Raw genomic sequence first — 18,973 nt, 5'->3', positions numbered from 1 at the left:
GCAGCAGCGGCTGAGCCAGGCGCGCTCCGTCCCCTGCCCCTGCAGCAGGGAGGGAAGATGGACCCGGGCCCGGCCGCGGGCTGCAGCCTCAAGGATGTCAAGTGGAGCGCGGCGGCGGCGCCGCTGGACCTGCTGCTCAGCACGTACCGCCTGCCGCAGCTCGCCCGCCTGGACAGCGGTGAGTGGGCGCCGCCAGGCAACTTCTGCCGCTCTCCGCTCCCCTCCCCTTCCCTCGCCGCCCGGGCCGGCAGCGCCCCCCGCGCCCCTCCCCGGGCCGAGGGGCCGCCACCCGCAGCCTCTGCCTCGGCTTCGGCAAGTCGGGAAACAGCCTCCCTCTCTCCCCCTTTTCTTTTCCTGTCAGCGCTCCCCCCCTCCCAGGCTGGAGGTGCCCTCACTAGGCTCAAGGTGCCCCTTGTAGGCTGGAGGCACCCTCAGAAAGCTCCGGCTCTTGACCCTCCCTCCTCTTTCCTCCCCCCTTTGGCCAGTGTGTTGCCCACAGCAGGTCCCCGCACTTTTTGTTTTTGTTTTTTTTCCCCTAATGTACTGTTTGAAAGTGGCAGACTCTCTCCAGTGCCTGGAGAAGGCTGTCTGTGCCTGAAAGCTTGCAAAGAACAGTTCTTTTTTTCCCCCCTTTTTGCTATTTGGTGATCCCTTTTATTAGACCAGCTAAAGACCCTTGTTTGCCTGTGTCCTTGGACCAACGAGGCTAGAGCCAGCAACCTTATTTGAAACCTGTTTTGTTTTTGTTTTTATTCCGTGACTCGTGGTTGCACGCTGTGAATGCTTGTGTGACACCCGTGAGAGGACCTTGAGGCCAGCCAGGGAGATGCAGCTCCCTGGTTGGGAATCACTGGTTTAAGCAGACTTAGGTCCTCGAGACCCATCTGGTGTTGACTGGGGTATTTTTTGTTTTTTGTTTTTGCTTTAAAAGTTCACGATTCAAATGAAGAGAGGCACTTTAAAATACTGAAGGCTAAAACAAGAGGATGGGATGTTGCGGTAGCCCCATCAAGGCCAAGTTTAACAAAAAAAAAAAAAAACAACAAAAAACCATTAAATAAGTGGTGTTGTCTAATTGATCTTGTTACTGTTTACTGAAAGAGCAGCAGACCTATAAAAAGAGAGGTAACTTGAGAAGCTTGGTAAGTCTCAGAGGAAAGGCACTTTTATTACTATTTACTTGTATTCCAGCCTCAAGTTTCTAGGCCAGCATATTTTCTAATGAAGTTAGGAAGGCAGATGTTAGTCTGCCAGAATGGCTAGTAGGGTAACATGCTGCTATTTAAGACACGAATTTGGGACTCTAGCTTCTCGAAGGTGGAAGTAGTCTTGGCTTTTCAGGGCCCAATGCTTGTGATATGTTGTTGTGAGCCTGTGAAAAATTTGTGTTGTCCCCCATCTGTTGAAACAGCTAGGGTGAGAAGGATCAGTCCACACTTGCTTCAGGTGCCCAGCACATGCCTGGAGTGATGGATTTAGTGATAGTGGGAGAGATGAAAAGAAAGTTTTACATCCATTGCAGCAACTTTGAAGGCAGAAAATATCCCTAAGCTTCTTAGAGTGTTCTCAGTAGCTTATGAAGTGGCTTTATAATGTGATGTTAAAGTTTCTTCTGTTAATGTTAAAAGCTGTACTTTTAAGTCATGTCTCGTCTTTCTTTTCCCTCTGCTAGCAAGAGTGTAACTGGCTAATTTTTTTAACTGTCTTTACTATAAACATCTGATGATGGAAACCAGGACTCCTTCCTTACCCGTGTTACTTTTTTATGCAATGCATCTCCTATATAACTTATAATGGTGACTTTGTACAGATGATCAAGACTAGATGAAAGGAAAGGTTTCTACCTTGTAAACTGCTGATTACTGTTGTAGTGATAATGTATGTAAAAGCTGCTAGGGTAATGATGTATTGTAGTAACACCTTCTGTCACTTGAAGCAGCTAAGATGGCCTCCAATCACTGTATTTAACGCTGTCAGCTTAACCTATACATCTTGTACGTTGGTCTGGCTGTGCTGGCAGCAGTTCGTGCTGTAGTAGCAGCCTTTTTACTCCCAATCTTAAGTGATTTTTACGTTCTCTTGCATGCTCCTGATTTGCCTCACTGAAAGGCTTTGGGAACAGGGAGAACTGTGTGTGAGAAACAGTTAAAAATTGTCTCCAGCCCCCCTTCCCCCCTGCCCCCACCCTCCATCCACCCTTCCTTGGTGTTTGTGCATTTGTTTTGGTGTTGGTAATAGGAATGCTTCATAGTTGTTGAGGAGGTACAGATGTTGCTCAACTTTGTGCTCAGATCTTGCTGCTTGCTTCATTTCTAAGGTCTTTGTGCTTTTGCTCACAGGTGGCAGACAAGTCAATACTTCATGAAGAATCTGGACACTAGACGGCCTACTTTTACTTAGTATTAAGAGAGCATTTTCTGCTGGGGAGGGGTGGAGGGGAGTAGGTCCTGGGGTAGCGGTGGGAGAAAGCAGTGAATCAGAGCTTTGTTCATTGAAGTGACAATAGCTCCAGCCACTCATTTACACAAAATATTCTCATCTCAGGGTCTCTGTCATGACCCTTGGTAACAAAGCTACTTAATGATAAAGCCTCCAGATAAAAGAAAATGAAGACAACATTGATTAAAAAGTGTATCATCTGAAGACTAACGTCTATCTTAACTTTGATTACACAATAGGTTTTCTACCGGGATACGTTTGTCTGTTTACAGTGAGCTCCTTGAAACATATAGCTGGCCAGGCTTGGTCACCTGAAGTTAAATGCCTAAAAGTGCTTGATCTGAAATTTGATTAAAAAAATTAATCGCCCCAGTAAAATGAACAGAATCTACTAGTGCCTTTCAAAAATTAACTTCTAGTTGAGTATATTGCATTAGGCACCTCAGGCCTGGAAATGTTGGGTAGTAGACTCTCTTGAATGGTATCTTAGACTGGCTCCTTCTACCTTCATGAATTTCCATGAAAAGAAAGATCCTGGATTTTGGGAAGATTGAGGAACTGGAGACTCCTCCAACATTTTCCTGCAGTGATATTGCAAATAGTTGCCATTTACATTTACTTGTGGATGTAACTCTTGTTAATTAAAGTTCTTAAATTGTATGAGTGCAGCAACTTCAGGTCTTCGTTGTTTCTTCATATCGGATTATTTTAAGCTAAGAAAAAGGTGAAATTGAATGTTTAAACTGTGTCAGTTCTTAAAGGCAATAAGTGTAATTTTCTGCATGTAGACTGCTTTTTTATTATGGAAATTGCTAGCGCCTTAATAGACTAAGGGCCAGATCCTATTCTGTCCTGTTCAAGTCTATGAAATGCTGTTAACACAGAAAGTGGCTGGGTTCTTCTCTTTCTTGCTGCATTTTGATTTAGCTTTTAAAGTGTGTATATATATTTAAAGTAGATGCATTATTAGTCTTACAATCACCTTGTTCAAGTCTGAATGTGGCTGCCTTAGGCTGCCTAGTCACTTTAAGATGTAGAATAAGACTAGTCCTAAGAGTTCATAGAAAACAATCCAAGTTACTAGAGCTTACAAACTACAGAATACTTAAATTTAAAACCCCCCAGTAACTCAGCTCTTTCCGCCTAAGAGGAGATGGTTTCAAATGTACTGAGACTTGTATAAGAGTCCTGTCATACTCCTCCCCCAGAATTGCAGCCCTAAAGATGAAATCTCAGTCTCTGTGAAATTGATGGAATTTTTGTCTTTCCTTTCTGTTGAAGAAGTTCCCATGGTGAAATCCTAACAGCAAAAGATCTGGTTGATAGTGGTGATTAATGTGGGAGAAAATGGGTAGACCCTGTATATGAAGAGTGGATAAAGCTAATTTAAGCCCACAGAAAAATGCAATAATAGTTTGAGGCCATGTCCATTTGCAATACCTGAATGCTGAAAGGCACAACTACCTTGAAACTTTAACTTTTCTGGCCGAAGGTACGACAGGGTGGCACTTTTGAGACTGACTGGTTCAGAGCGGTATGAGCTTCCATAGACAACACCCCACCTCATCAAATGCTAGGAATGGATTGGCAGAAAGAAAGGATTTTATATAGAAGGCAAAGGGACAGGGGAAGGGGACACTGCTAAGAGAGGTAATAAGTGAATAGATTGGATCAGTTAAGATGAACCCTTGTTCCCAGTTAACTAACACCTGAAATAAACAGCTAGTTCAGGTGATGCAATAAGACTCTCAACTTCATGTACATTTCCGGTAATGGTTACCCTTAGGATATCTTCAGAGGCCAGCATTAAAATGCTATCAAGATTTTAAGAACTGGAAAATGCATTCTGTGAATATGGTCTGTTGGTGATGAACTCTATGGCTGGCTTTCAAATCTGGCTCTTGTTTCTAAGGTCACTGTCCTCTGTTCAGGGCCTAACAGTCCATCATTGTGGAAATTTAACAATGGTGGTAGGATGAGAAGGACTCCTAAGAAATAAGACAGTGTGCTGCTTTTTGTTTGTTTGCTTTTGTTTTTTCCTTATTGGCCACAACCTGGAACTATGTTCTCTCTCAATCCCAAAGAGTTTGGTCCACCTAGGTAACAGTGAGGTCACTGCTGCTGCCATCTGTTTAGATCTGACCTGCCAGTCAAAATAATTTTCCAATGCTTTCTGTTCCTTGGCAATGCATGTCCTCCCTTCAGAAAGGTAGTGTTTGAATGAAACCTTCTGGCCCTAGTGTGGTTCATATAGAAAGCCCAGTTGTGAAGAATCAGTGTTGAGAAGTTACTTCTCAGCTATTCGCTTAGCCTGAGACCACTGCTCTGAATTTCCATGGAGATGGTACCCCTGGATTCATACGGGCTATTAAAGCTTAGGGGGATTTTTCTTTTACTTGAAGCATGCGCTTGCAGTTACTGTAGGAAAGAGTAACTGAATTACGATGTGGGTGAAAGGAAGTGAAAGCCATTGAAATGGAGGAATTGTAGGGCTTAGGTGAATTGTATCATGACCACTGCAACAGGGAGATACTTCATGTGATGTACAAAGAAGTCAGCAAAGTCCTACTGCTTCTTGAGGAAGAATGGTTTGTATTTGTTGTGCTACAAATCTCTGTCCTCGAGGTACTGGGGGAGGAAGGGAGTTGGCACAGCAGATGCACCTTTCTTCAAAGATGTTTGGAGCCATAATGATGAGAAGCTTTAGAAATGTGAGAGAAAAGACATCAATCTAGTCCATTTTCCTGTCAGCATGTGATTGTTCTGTATACGGGGGTGGCAAAGGTATGGCTTGCAGAGCCTTATATTGTCAGGCCTACAGTGCTCTCTGTGTGTCTCAGCGGAGATCCACATGCGGTATATGCTGGTTTGGCCCTGTGCACTGAATGTGGCCCACAAGGCCAGGGTAGAATGTATGCTGTACCTGCAACATGGGGCAGGTCTGGGGGGTGCATTACATGTAGTGTCCAGGTCAGGCTGGTTGTGAACATTGGCTTTGACCTGTGGGGCCTGTTTGCAGGCCCAATTCAGCCTATGGACCAGCCACAGGCCATTCACCTGGCCCATGAGCCCTAATCAGTTTGACACCCCTGTCCTACATCATGGTTAGTTGTGCTCAGGCTAGCTGTAAATGTCTTGGAAGACAAGGTAGATATGCACCTTAGACTTACCAAAATGTATATTTGTATGCACATGCGTGAGTAGCATAAGTTTTTGTGGGCTGGAGCTTGCTTCATCAGATGTGTTATCAGAACACAGACAAATGTAATATGACTATAAACAAAATATCTACTTAAGTTAGTCTATAAGGTGCAAATCTACTGTCTTTTACTAAATTTCAAATTAATACAGCTAACCACATCTCCATGTCTTTAAACTGTACGTCACTGAGTGTTACTAGATATCACCATATTAAGTAGAGCTGCGTGACTGCATACATGGCAAAAACTTAGTATTATGTCACTTCACAAATCCTTGAAGTGGAGCAGTGGCCTTATACTGCAACGAATCTTGCTGATCTGTGGGTTGAGTACAGATACAGTTATTCTAACTCTTGTAAATGGTTTCTTCTCTTTAAGAAGCTATTTGTAAACTATTTCAGCAGCCTGTTGCTTGAGTGAAGTGGTGATAGATGCCATCGTTGGTAGCAGACATTAACACCAATGATCCAAATGAACGTGCTGGGTAAGGTAAGCTTTTGTACAGTATGCGGGTAGATGAATAAAGCAAAGTCTCTGATTTGGAGAAGGCAAAAAAGAAGCAGTCTGTATTTTGTTGAAAGGGATAGAGGCTAACAGCCTGATTTCTTAAAGCTATTTAGCAGCTTTAAAGAAATCTAAACCATTTATTTGAATTGCATGTACATGAGTTCATACAACTAATAAAATCTCAGTATCAGTTTCTTTCTCTGCCTGTCCCTCTTCTTCCACCCCTGCCCCCACCTCCTTGTGGTCTGCTGAATACATCAGGACAATTGAGTGAAAAAACAGTTGAAGCCCTGCCACTAACCACTGCTTGCCGTCTCCTTTCTTTTCCCCCTTGGCAAAGACATGTTCCAGAATCATTTTAGTGAAAAAACATTTAATTCTTTTAAAATCCACTGCTACCCAGTGGCATCTGTGAAAATTGCCCTGCCCTTCTGGAGACGAGAGTCCAAGTAACTTGGCAACACCTAGTCTCAAGGGAAGAACAGCCTTCAGAGTGAGGTGCACAAGTTCCTTAGCATATACCTCCATTTTTAGGCTAAATCTCTGACTTTTCTAGCATGTGTTCAGTCACTTCATATACAATAGTGTATACTGTATACTTGATCAGTATGCCATTCTGTTATACTAGCCTATCATAATCTTGGTAGTATCCTACTGTGATTAAGGAAATGCAAAACAGTTTTATAGATGTTAGGGGCTGAAAGAGACTTTACTGATCATTGGGTCCAGCTGCCCTGCATTTGTTCAGGAAAAACTTCTTCATTGTAAGCTTCTGTTTTCACATGCTTGTGGTATTCAAGTACTTATAACAATGGGTTAACTTAAAGCCATATTAAACAAAACTGCAAAATACCTGCTTTTGGGGATGACATATTAACTGTCATCTGTATATAAAGACTATCCTATAAAAGCAAAACTTCTCCAGCCAGTGTTTTATATGAGACTGAAAAATACTTTGCTAATATCTCTTTAATTGTAATTCTGTTTTTTTAAATCTTACCGGGGGCCTCTTGTTAGCTTGCTTTCTAAATTTTTATCTGTATATAATGTTTTGTGGATATTTTCTCTTATTTTTTAAATAGTCCACAAATGGTTATCAGTCAAGTTGGTCATAATTTGGACAGGTTAACCAAACTATTAGGATAGTTGTTGAAACAACACTACATAAACTAAAGCAAATGTGCGGTGATTCAAGTGCTCATAATAGAGGCACAAAAGGACCAGTCCAGCAATGAACTTTTTCTTTCTTTCTTTATTTTTAAATGCCTTTGTTGGGCAAGGTGTTCCTGGCAGCTGTAATTATGATAATTTGGCAGTCCCTATAGTAGTCCAGTAAAGGGAACTTGAGAGAATATGCCAAAAAGAAATGTTGGAGAATGCTGGCCAACATGGTATGGCTAAAAGTAATGTTGTAAGAGGAGCTATGTTCCAGAAATTCCAACTGTGGTTTGTCAGCAGCAAGAATATTCATGTTACCATACTTTCCTCTTAATATAAGAAGTAACTAGCTCCTTAGATCTGACCATCTTAAGTCTTAGGAAAATATTCATCATATTAATAACGCACTGCTATGACTCAAAAACAAGCTTCATAAAACCCATTGAGCCAAGTTTCTGAAATGGCTTCTATGTTACTTTTTATGGTATTTTTTTCTTCTGATAAACAGTGCTATTTAATACTTATTTTATGTGTACAGCTTGCATTTTCCATACTGTTTATAACTGCATAGACTCTTCATTTGTATTTATAAGGCATTATAGGTAAATGTGTAGGCCAGTATACTGTAAGGATGGAATTAGGCAAATACCATCAGGATAGGATTTTTGGCCTAAATAATTTATTCTATAATTTAGACTGAAGATGCAAGTCAGTGCAAGACTATGGTGTGTGAAGAGCTTTGGAAATGTGTGCAGACTTGGGGATTTGTGATAAGGGGATGAAGTCATTTAGGTCAGTTTAACTGGTTGCTGGCACTCAGCTGCCAATATTACAGTCCATGTGCTTGCAGCCTGTCCTGGTGGTGAGTTTGTTTTGGCTGTAATATGTGAGAAAATAACTCTGTCCTCCAATCCACTGGTTGGTACACTATTTGGCAGTTGTTCCAGTGCATTTTGGGAAGCTAGCAGCCTTTTGGAGGATTGCGGAAAGAAGATCCTTGTGATCCATCCCATGATTTACATTTTCAATGCTTTTTTGATCTCTTTGCCATCAGATATGTGAATGCTGAACAGATGGACAGTAGGGCTGTGTGAAGTTTCGGTAGCTGATTTGAGTTGGAGATACAGCAGCCGAATCTCCAAATTGAATCGGGAGACCCATTAATTTCTCCGCATCAAATCAGAAGCCTCTGAATCTATTTTGGAGCGATTTTGGAGATTCAGCCATAGACTGTATAGGCAGGCACTAGGCAGTGCTGGCAGGAGCAGCTGGGGGAGCAGCCAGATGAGCCCTGGCTTGAACTGGCAGCCCCAGGAGAAGCCATGGCTCCCCTGGCTGCCCCTCCACCGGCCGGACCAAGGCAGGCAGCACTGGCAGCCCCGGGAGAAGCTGCGGCAAGCCAGCGGGATTGAATTGGGAGCTGGGGGGAAGCCCCCGATCATTCCCTCCAGCCCCCGTGGCTTATCCTGGGGCTGCCAGTACTGCATGCCTTGCCCCGGCAGGGGAGCAGCCAGACAAGCTGCGGCTTCTCCCAGAACTGCTGACTCAAGCCGGAGCTCGTCTGACTGCTCCCCCAGCTGCTCCCGCCAGCACTGCCTGCCTGTATAGTCTATGGCTGAACGTATTTGGATTTGACAGAATCGAATCGGGACAGTGATCTAAATCACCAAATTGAATCGCTGTCCATAGTTTCATAGTAGCTAGGGTCAGGAGGGACCTGAACAGATCATCTAGCCTGACCCCCTGCCACAGGCAGGAATGAATGCCGGATTCACAAGACCCCAGATAAGTGATCATCCAACCTCCTCTTGAATTTGCCCAAGGTAGGGGCAAGGACCAGTTCCCTGGGAAATTGGTCCCAGATTTTGACCACTCTAACTGTAAAATATTGCCTTCTGATCTCTAACCTAAACCTATTCTCCATCAGTTTATTACTGTTGTTCCTTGTCACCCCAGGTGGTGCTGGGGTGAAAAGGGCTCTACCTATTTGCTGTTGATCTCCCCTGATGAGTTTGTAGGCAGCCACTAGGTCCCTCCTCAGCCTCTTCTGGCTGAGGCTGAACAGGTTCAGGTCCCTCAGTCTCTCCTCATAGGGCCTGTCCTGTTGCCCTCTCACCAACCGGGTTGCCCTCCTCTGAACCCTCTCCAGGTTGGCCACATCCCTTTTGAAGTGCGGCACCCAGTACTGGACACAGTATTCCAACTGCGGCCTGACCAAAGTCGCATAGAGGGGGATTATCACCTCCCTGGACCGGCTTGAGATGCACCTTTGAATGCATGGCAAGGTATAGCTGGCCTTGCTGGCTGCAGTCTGGCATTGGCGGCTCATGTTCATCTTGGAGTCAGGAATGACTCCAAGATCCCTTTCCACCTCTGCTTTCAAGAGGGGAACTCCCCAGCCTGTATGTAAGCTGTGGATTCCTTCTCCCAAGGTGCAGCACCCTGCATTTGTCTACGTTGAACCCCATCCTATTCTCATCTGCTCACTTTTGTAGTCTGTCTAAATCTAGTTGCGGTCTCTCTCTCCCTTCAAGTGTGTCCACCTTGCTTCACATCTTAGTGTCATCAGCAAACTTGGACAGCGTACTTTCCACCTCCTTGTCCAAGTCACTGATGAAGATGTTAAACAGTGTAGGTCCAAGGACTGAGCCCTGGGGTACCCCACTGCTCGCATCTCACCAGCTTGAGTACAACCCGTCCACTACTACTCTCTGGGTGCGCCCCATCAGCCAATTTTTTTTACCCATCCAAGTGTGCAGGCATCAATGCCACAGTCACTTAATTTATCGATGAGGATGGGGTGAGAGACAGTGTCAAAGGCTTTCTTAAAGTCTAGAAAGACTACGTCCACGGCGACACCATCATCCAAGGATTTAGTCACCTGATCATAAAAGGCAACCAGGTTGGTCAGGCAGGACCTGCCTTTTGATGAACCCATGCTGATTGCCGCTGAGCATGATCTACCCTGCAGGCCCCGCACAGATGTGCTCCTTGATGATTCGCTCCAAGATCTTCCTGAGCACCGAGGTGAGGCTTATGGGCCTATAGTTACTTGGGTCCTCCTTCCTCCCTTTCTTGAAAATTGGGACCACATTAGCCAGTTTCCAATCCCCCACCACCTGGCCATATGACCACAAATGCTCATACAGCCAGGCCAAGGGCTCTGCAATGACCCCTGCCAGCTCCCTCTCAACACCCTTGGGGGGGGGGGGGGGGGGGAAGGCATCTGGACCTGCAGATTTAAAAATGTCTAGCCCTTCCAGAAGATCCCTAACTACATCTGCACTGACTGAAGGCCTGATGGAGCTATTCCCAAGATTGGGGATCCCACCTCAGTTTGGAAAGCCCACTGCATCAAACCCCTCCTGTTACTTCCTGTAGGTCCCTCCGAATCAAAAGCGAATACTTTTTCACTTCACGCAGGCCTAATGGATAGAGTTATGTCTGTGTAAGAGTGAGGGCATCTGTTTGGATGTTACGGAACTCCAGTTACCCAGCAGCCAGTAATGCACCAGGAAAAATGAGAGCACAGGAATGGATGTTGCAGACAACAAATAAAATGTACTGTCGGTGGTTCTCAACCAGGGTGTCACAACACACTAGGGTGACTTGAGATTTTTTTCAAGGGTGCTGTGGGGTGCCAAACAACATTAGCGCTGTTAGGTTTACAAACTTTTTTATGAGAGAGGCCACAATTAAGGATTTTGATTTACTTGCAACAGCAATGCTGTTCTGTTTTTCTTAAGTCAAAAAAAGTGAAAACTGAGAGCTGAGGGGTACCTTGAATCTATCTAGTGATGCCATGAGTAAGGGTGAGAACCTTTGCACTAGATATTGCCGGCATTTATGGACCAGGCACACATGGTAAATTGTCTCTGGGCCTATGAAACCGCCACTGAGTGCTGCAAGGGAACAAAAATGTAAATCCAGAAGTGGTCATTGGTGTCTACAGAACTTATAGGTGTAGGAACTGTAGTCCTGGAGTTCTGGGTCAAACTTGGTCTAGTTCAGGTGCACCAAAAGGAGAGATGCTTTAATAGTGCAGGAACAGACCAGGTTTGCACACTGATAGCTTGTGACTATAGGCTTCTGTCAATTAGTGGGAAGTTGGTTTCATAGTTCTGAGTCAGGGTAGCCCTTTCCAGGATGTGAAAGGCCATTAAGTGTGTGCTGCTCTAGAGATTTTGACATGGAAACCTACAGGAAGTAACAGGAGGGGTTTGATGCAGTGGGCTTTCCAAACTGAGTTGTATACAAAGCAATGGAAGACAGAATGATCACAAGGACTGGTGGATCACTATGATGGCTTATGTTAATCTGAGGCTGTCAGAGGAGGTGCATGAGGCTCACCTCTTTTAGAATAGAGATTTTGAAAAGTTCCCAGCAGGAAAGTTTGGTTGTATGTTTTTGGTTTTTCCAGACCAGCTTATTCACATTAACACAGTTGTAATTTCAACTTGCAACTCTTTAGGGACTCAGCCTTACCTTAATTTTCTCCATTTGCAGAGGCTTACGTCAGGCACCTGGACAGAATGCCTAAGGTATTGGCTGAATCTGTGAGCCAGCTTTTACTATTTAATGCTGCATACAGTGTTTTACATCTTATCTGTAGAGGAAAATGGAGGGGGGTGACTTGCTAACAGGTTGGAGACAGAAGGCAGTGGAAAGGCTGCCTTTTTTTTAAATATCAACCCTACAGAAGGGCAATTGTAAGACTACATCAAGGGTGTGTATATCTGAAGAAGGCCTATGACAGCATGCCATGTGTCAGGCAGTCTGCTACTTGGCATCAATTAGCATGTTTGTGACCAAACTGTACTTGGCTTGTATGTGAATTTTAAATTAACTGTTAACATATTTTTATCTTGAAGAGGGGTGCTAGTTTGGGAGGTGGGGGTGACACTTGTCTCTTTTATAAGACTTAAGTAAATCATGTTTTCTGTAAAATCTTTGCACAATGGAACAAGAAAAACACTTTTGAAAAATGCTTAAAACTGCACAAAACAAAGTGCAAGGTGCTGAACGTTTTTGCATGAGTCACAGGGTAATGTATGTGCACTTTTAGTGGTGATTATTTTCCATTGTGGTTTTGTGGAAGGGATAGAATGGTATGCTATGCTGGCGCCTCGGTGGGAGTGTGTGTATGTGCCCCGGAAGAAAGATTGTCTATGCAATGAAGCAAGTGCTTGTGTCTGAGTGCATGGGGTTTTTTTCCATAACATTCTGCAGCAGCTGCATTTGCAGGTTTAAAAACAAAATGTCTTGCTCTAGTTCTGCTTTTTTTTCCTTGGCATAAGTTCTCTCCTTTCCCATATGTTGAAAGTCCTGCACATGAAACTCTTGGAGATAAGTAGATCCTGCCTTTCTGTTCTCCAATCTTTTCCTTTCCCTATTCAGGTAATTAATTCAGCATATGTGGAGGAGGTGCCTCCCAAAGAGGTATCAGCTAAGGCTACCGATGAACGATGTGGCAGAGAGACACTGTAAGATTATGTAGGTTGGCAGACAGAAAAAGATGAGTGAGAGCTCCTTAGTACTTTCCTGGAAAGATGCTCAAAAAACTATGGGGTGGGTCAGACTTCATGGTAGTTAAACATCTCTAACCATAGCAAGTATATAGGGGCAATCTTTGCTGCTTATAGTATGTGTGCAGAGGAGTGGTATGAACTCTCTGGTGTCCTGGGGAAGAAGTTCAGTAAACACTGATTTACTTACTGCAGGCTGTAGTGATTCCATGTGACACGCAGCTCATGAGTAGGGACCTCCCAAAATCATGATTGCGTGATTTTTGTGGGCTCGGGGGGGGTGGGGAAAGGGCAAGCCCTGAGATTTTGGTCGGCTCACTGGAAAAAAAAAAAAAAAAAAATCCCCAGATCCCCCCCACCTTACCAGCAAGTATAGCACTTTGGATCTCAGAAAGGAGGCAGAAGGCAATGGGGTGGGGCTGTTTGCAGCAGGTGGTGTGGAGGCTGCAGACCTGACTGCCTGTAACCTCCATACCTCCTCAAGCAGCACCGTCCTGCCTCTCCCCACCTAGTGCTCTGAGACTCTTTGTTTGTTGGTCAGTTTTGGGGGTGGGGGTTGTTTTTAAGGGAGCCTACTGCTTGGGAATGGCCTGATACCATGGCTTAATTACCCTGATTAAGCCCAGGGAAACCATTAATCCATGCTTAATAACATGGGGATTCATGACTTCCCTGGTTTTAACCACAACTTAATTACGCTGGTTTCAGGCCATGTGGCAATCTGTGGGTAGAAGTAGGACTGCTGGGGCACCTCAGCCAATTGGGGGTGAGGGGGGTGGGAATGTTTAGCCTATGAAAATAGCGCCCAACCCTGATATCTGCCCACGAAATTGGCTGGCCACCTCCTTGGTTTTGGTATACCCCTACTCGTGAGAGATCCAGAGGCCCAGCTTGAGGCCACCTAAGGTTGTATGCTGCTGGCCTCTTTGGATGAAGATTCAGGAGCTCCTGTGTACTGGAAGAAGACATTTTGCTGTTGGAATCGTGAAGACAGCCCTTGGTAGAAATATGTACTTGTAGCTGAGAGTCTGTGTTTGAAAACTATCATGATTACCTTATCAAAATTCGATTGTGATACAGGACAGAAGGACTACCCAGGGTGATACCAGTCTTTTAACTTCAAGTGGAGAAGGGTTCTATTTCTACAAGCCCATGCAAAAGTAGGCCCTTTGTTTATCTGTTTCTGCCTCCTGAATCATTGGACAGATTAGACATAATTTATTTTGTGCCTCTTAGGCTGGAAAAGCAAGGCATTGTGTGTTTTGATCTTTACAGTTTTACTCATAAAAATCATGTAGTCTGAATGTCTGATTACTGGCTTGCTTGCGAGAATTATTTAAAATTTTCTGTGTATTTGAATGCTCATATATCTGTTTCAGTGTGTTCTATTCTCTGTTTACATTGTGTTATTTTGCTAAAGATTTCATCAGACTGCCTTGCCAGAAAGGTGCAGAATGTCTTTGGGTACGTGATCCATGACTCGTGTGAACTGGTTCCTAATCGGTGATGGTTTGGAATGGTTCAGTTGTTACTTGTATCCACTGCTTCTGCTTCTTCACTATTAAACACATTTTAAGTATCAAACTACTATACTAAGCAAACTGATGGCTTAAAATGGCCATTCCTGCTGCTTCACTATTTTGAGGGGGAGGAAGGAGTTCTAAGGTCCTTAAACAAGGTATGCATTTTCCCCAAGCTTTTAAAATAACATTTATTATTACATGCCTTACTTTACCTCCCTCAATAGGTTCTCTGTCTTGACTCATCCAGGATTTAAAGAACACTTGGCTCTCAATTTTGGGCTAATTGGCACAATGCATCACCACGTCTGTATGAATTTTTTAATCTAGCATATGTAGTCCCTAGAACACAGGCCCTTACAACTCGACTTAAAGGACCATATAAGCTAATGCTGCACAATATTAGACCAGTAGCCTCTTAGCCAGTTTCTGTCTGGTATGATGCATTTCTGTTTTGCTGCTGCTGCATAATAATAATAATAATAAAAAAAATATTACTTCAGAGTCTTGTTTATCTCTTTGAAAGGGGGAAGGGGCCAGGTCAGGGGATCCTGATTAATTATCAGTCCCTTGTCCAGGTCACTTGAAACATGACAGGGAGGTTCTGCTATGGATTATGCTTTGGGCATTGTTCATGTCACCCTCATCGTGACTGTTCTGCACTTCTGATTTACTTCTTCCAGGTGATGCAGGTAAACCCTGGACACAGCAGTAGTACAAGGCTTAGCTGCCTGTAATTTTACCAACTGCTATACCTGTCAGCATACCCCTTCCCCTCCACCCCACCGCCCATTGTGAAATGAACAGGGGGGAGAGAGAATGTCCTGCCCCAGCATGCTCAGCCAAGAGCAAATTGGAGAGATCCCTCTCTTGCAGCACTCCTGGCTGGCTGCCGTCTCCCCCAATCCCAGGGGCACTGCGGGGAGAGACACCCCTCTCCTGCACCCCTGCCAGCTGGCCATAGTTGGGAGGCAGGGCTGAGGTGAGAGGCTGTCACTGATAGTGAGGGGAAGGGGGGTAGGGCGAGCTGCCCTCGGCGGGCGAGCTGCTTGGCTATGGCTAGCCCCATGGGCTGCTCTGGGTAGTTTCTGGCAGCCCCAAAAACCTGCGGAACATGTTGGGAGGCGTGCAACATAGCCCCTGCAGGGAGCCCCCTTCCAGAACGGCTGTTATGTTTGATCATGCTGTAACTTTTAGTGCTTTGTGTAAAGCGCAAAAGTTACAGTGCAATTCCAAGTGCCTTCCTGCACTTGGGTAAGCACCTATTGTTCCTGGGAGACTTTCTGCTGGTGCATGTAATGCAGCATCTGCACAGGCATTGGGCTAGTAGGACAGTATCAGCACAGAACTCTTGTGGAGTTGGTCCAGCTTGACTACCACAGACTTGGGATTTTACCAACAGGGTTCCAACACCGAGTGTGGCCACACATGGAGACATGCTAGCCTTTTGTAGCAAGGTAAAACTAGCCTTGCTACAAAAGGCTAGCACATCTGCCCTGTCCACTAGTTATCTGGGAAAGATAACAAACTTACATGTTTTGTAGAGAAAAATCATCCTTATCCATTCTTTAAGTGAGGTGAATAATTGGAAGTCATAGTGATACTACATTTTGAGTTGCCCTCGGAAGAAGTTAGTTAAACTTTTAAGAGCGTGTCCACACATGCAAGCACGTGCGCTTGCAGATGCTCAAATAGAAGCAGTGCAAATTTGAGCTGGGGCTTTTTGCTTCAGCGCATGTGCTCAGACATGTGCTTTATGGAACAAATTGTGCCACTTGGGGCAAAATAACCCTGTCTGGCTCGTCCTGGATCTGCTGCCGGGGGGGGGAGAGTCTGGGGCCAGCACCTGTGCTGTCCCCAGCAGTATAAAAAGCTGCCCTGTCCCGGGCCCATCCATACAAAAAGCTGCCTTGGCAAGCAGCTCAGGGCTACTCGCTCTCGGGAGCTTCTGGGGACCAGCCAATTGGTACCTGGAAACACCACCCCTTGTGCCAGCTGGACTGCTGCAGCAGCATCCCAAATCCATTTTTAAAAATACCCAAAAATCCATGTTCTTCCAGAATTGAAACAAAAAAACAACTACATAACCCCCACCCCCAAGAGAGCGATCAGTTGAGTAATGCTTTATTGCTATATTTACAATGTTAAAGCAATTTGGAAGCCTACCAGTATTTCTAAATACCTATATGTCTTGATGTGCGCTTTTGGTTTTCTTCACACATGATGGGTATGATGGGGGACGTAGTGTTTGCAGGAAGGTGAGAACGGGTGTGGGGAAAAGCTGGTGGATGTGTGTGGAGGGGTGTGGGTAGGTGTGGGGTGATTGCTGGGGGGGCTGCTCAAGATGGGTGGGTCCCCTGACCCCCACAGGGTGCAGGCCCCCCACACAGCACATGGACTGCCTTCCTCTGCCAAGGGTCCCAGCTACACCCTGGAGGGCCACAGCCCCTATCCCCCACAGGGTCCCAGCCCCCCTGCCCAAGGTCCCAGCTACACCCTGGAGGGCCACAGCCCCTCTACCCAGGGCCTGTAACTAACCTTTCACAGTGGCAGTGGGGGGACTGTGTGCTGAGACCAGCTGGGTCTTGCTGGCCCTGGGGCTGCTCCTGCTGCCCAGCCGGGCTGGTCTCATGGTGGCAGGACCCAGCGTGGCATGTGGGGACTGCATGCTGGGCCCAGCCAGGTCCTGGGGCCCCTTGGCTAGGCCAGGCCCATAGTGACAGGACCTGGTGCCGTGTGCCAGGCCCAGCCAGGTCCTGCTGTTCTTGGGACTGCTCTGCTGCCTGGCTGGACCCTTCCCATAGTGGCAGGACCTGGCCTGGCACGTGGGGACCATGTGGAGCTGAGCCGGGTCCTGCTGGCCTTGGGGCTGCTTGTGCTGCCCAGCTGGCATACTTCATATTCTGCCCTAGCTATATGAGTATTGCTACACAGTGCTCAAGAGATTTTGTATAGCCAGAGATGGGCAGAAAAACTACAAGTGTCTCTCCAATAGGGCAATAATAAGAAAAGAGCATTTTGTGTAGTCACACATTCTAAGTTATGCACAAAGTGCTCACTGTACAAAGCATTTGTAATATCCCACTCTTATAGGTATGGAAGTTACTAATTCAGCATTATTGCATGCCCTTTGACCAAGGTGAACATCTTTGTCCTTTTTAGAGCTATTTTAATTTGGTTTGATGGAAAAGCTAAAATAGTTTAAGAAAGTGAGGTAATATTGTGCCCAGGATCGTCCAGGAAATTTGAGAGAAGCAAGGCTTTTTTGATTATTTTTATATTGGGCCAGTTGTGTAGCATTTCTCCCAACTTTACAGTTAGTCCAATAAAAGTCATCGCTATAAAAGCAAACCTTGCTTTTCTTAAGAAAATTATATGTTCTTATCCATAATGTTGTTCATTTGCGCCTCTGGTAACAGGTGGTTTTTGTGCTTATTAAATCTAATTTAATTACAAATATAAAAGTTTATAACAAAAAAATTAAACTTTATTCAGAATTAGGTTATTACTCTTGGAAAACTGCGAGAACAACAAAAGGTTTTAATTGGACTGCCCTGTTTGGGCAATAAAGAGGTATCAAAAAGAAAAGCACAAATGTGTTTACTGTAAATAACTGGTAACATGATGTTGTCGTGCTGCACTGAATTTTGCTGGCTCAAATTCTTCTTTTGTGCCATGACAACCGTTATCTATGGACAAGAGGCACCTGCTTGAAGCAGAAGTAAAATTATGGGTCTTTCTGGCTGCTCTTATTTTCAGTCTCTGGCTATTCAGTTGAAAAAACTCCATGTGAAGTTTGTCTTGTTGCCAGTGTGCAGTAACACTTCTTCTGATGTAAACTGATTTCACATCTTTATACAGACTTCCTGAAAGAGCGTAGTGAAGCTTGACTTGCTTCTAGCTATTCAATCTGTTTTGTGTGGGATATAGAAACTAGATGCTAGATAATAAGTAATAGTGACTTTGGCCTGGAAAGCATCAAATAAAGACTTCCTACATTTCAGTCACTTTTACTTTGCTTAGGGAGTTTGTCTGAGATGCCTTCAAGTGGGCAACATTGCTGGGTAATGCTTTAGCCTCCATATGAAAAGTGAGCATAGGTGTTTGCCACCCTTCATCTCCTAGGGCACAAATAAAGTATAAGCTTAGAGAACATATTGAAATGTGTATCTTAAAGTACCATTAAATATAACCTAATGGCAATTGACAACTTTTAAATAATTCCACATTTGCTTATTTGTTTGTTTTTTTGGTCAAATAAAAAACCACATAGATGAGAAACTCAGTTTAAATCATATAATCTGAGAGATGGCTCTTTTGAAAAGCACAAAATATCACAGGACTTATGATAAACAGCTGGCATCGCTGTTTACTTCTAAACATGCCTTTTGGTATTAAGCAAGAGGTAAAGATTTCTTAGTACAGTATCTTTTATTTGACTGCCTGTATAGTTGGGGTAGAGTTAGATAAGCTTTTGAATGCAAGACTTCCTTCATCAGATCTACGGGATTCACCTCCAAGGAGAATTATTCTGCCCTAGTCTGGTCCTGCAGGGAGCAAACCAGGAAAGCCAAGGCTGCAACTGAACTCCAACTAGCTTCAAGCATCAAGGACAACAAAAAGT

At 44.6% G+C, this 18,973-nt stretch overlaps 1 protein-coding gene across 2 annotated transcripts in view; it reads left to right on the top strand.

The window, feature by feature from the left end:
• Positions 1 to 6: 6 nt before the first annotated feature.
• Positions 7 to 18,973, top strand: part of GAREM1 (GRB2 associated regulator of MAPK1 subtype 1) — a 137,523-nt gene continuing 118,556 nt past the window's right edge. For both annotated transcript variants that reach the window (XM_019547528.1, XM_019547519.1), the window contains exon 1: positions 7 to 178. In XM_019547528.1, the coding sequence (XP_019403073.1) occupies positions 58 to 178 (121 nt within the window). In that variant the 5' untranslated portion in view covers positions 7 to 57. The remainder of the gene's footprint in view (positions 179 to 18,973) is intronic.

Source organism: Crocodylus porosus, unplaced genomic scaffold (genome assembly GCF_001723895.1).
Source record: "Crocodylus porosus isolate Cpor-Errol unplaced genomic scaffold, CroPor_comp1, whole genome shotgun sequence".
NCBI lineage: Eukaryota > Metazoa > Chordata > Crocodylia > Crocodylidae > Crocodylus > Crocodylus porosus.
Note: the sequence above shows the minus strand (reverse complement) of the source record. Positions and strands in the feature narration are given on the sequence as shown.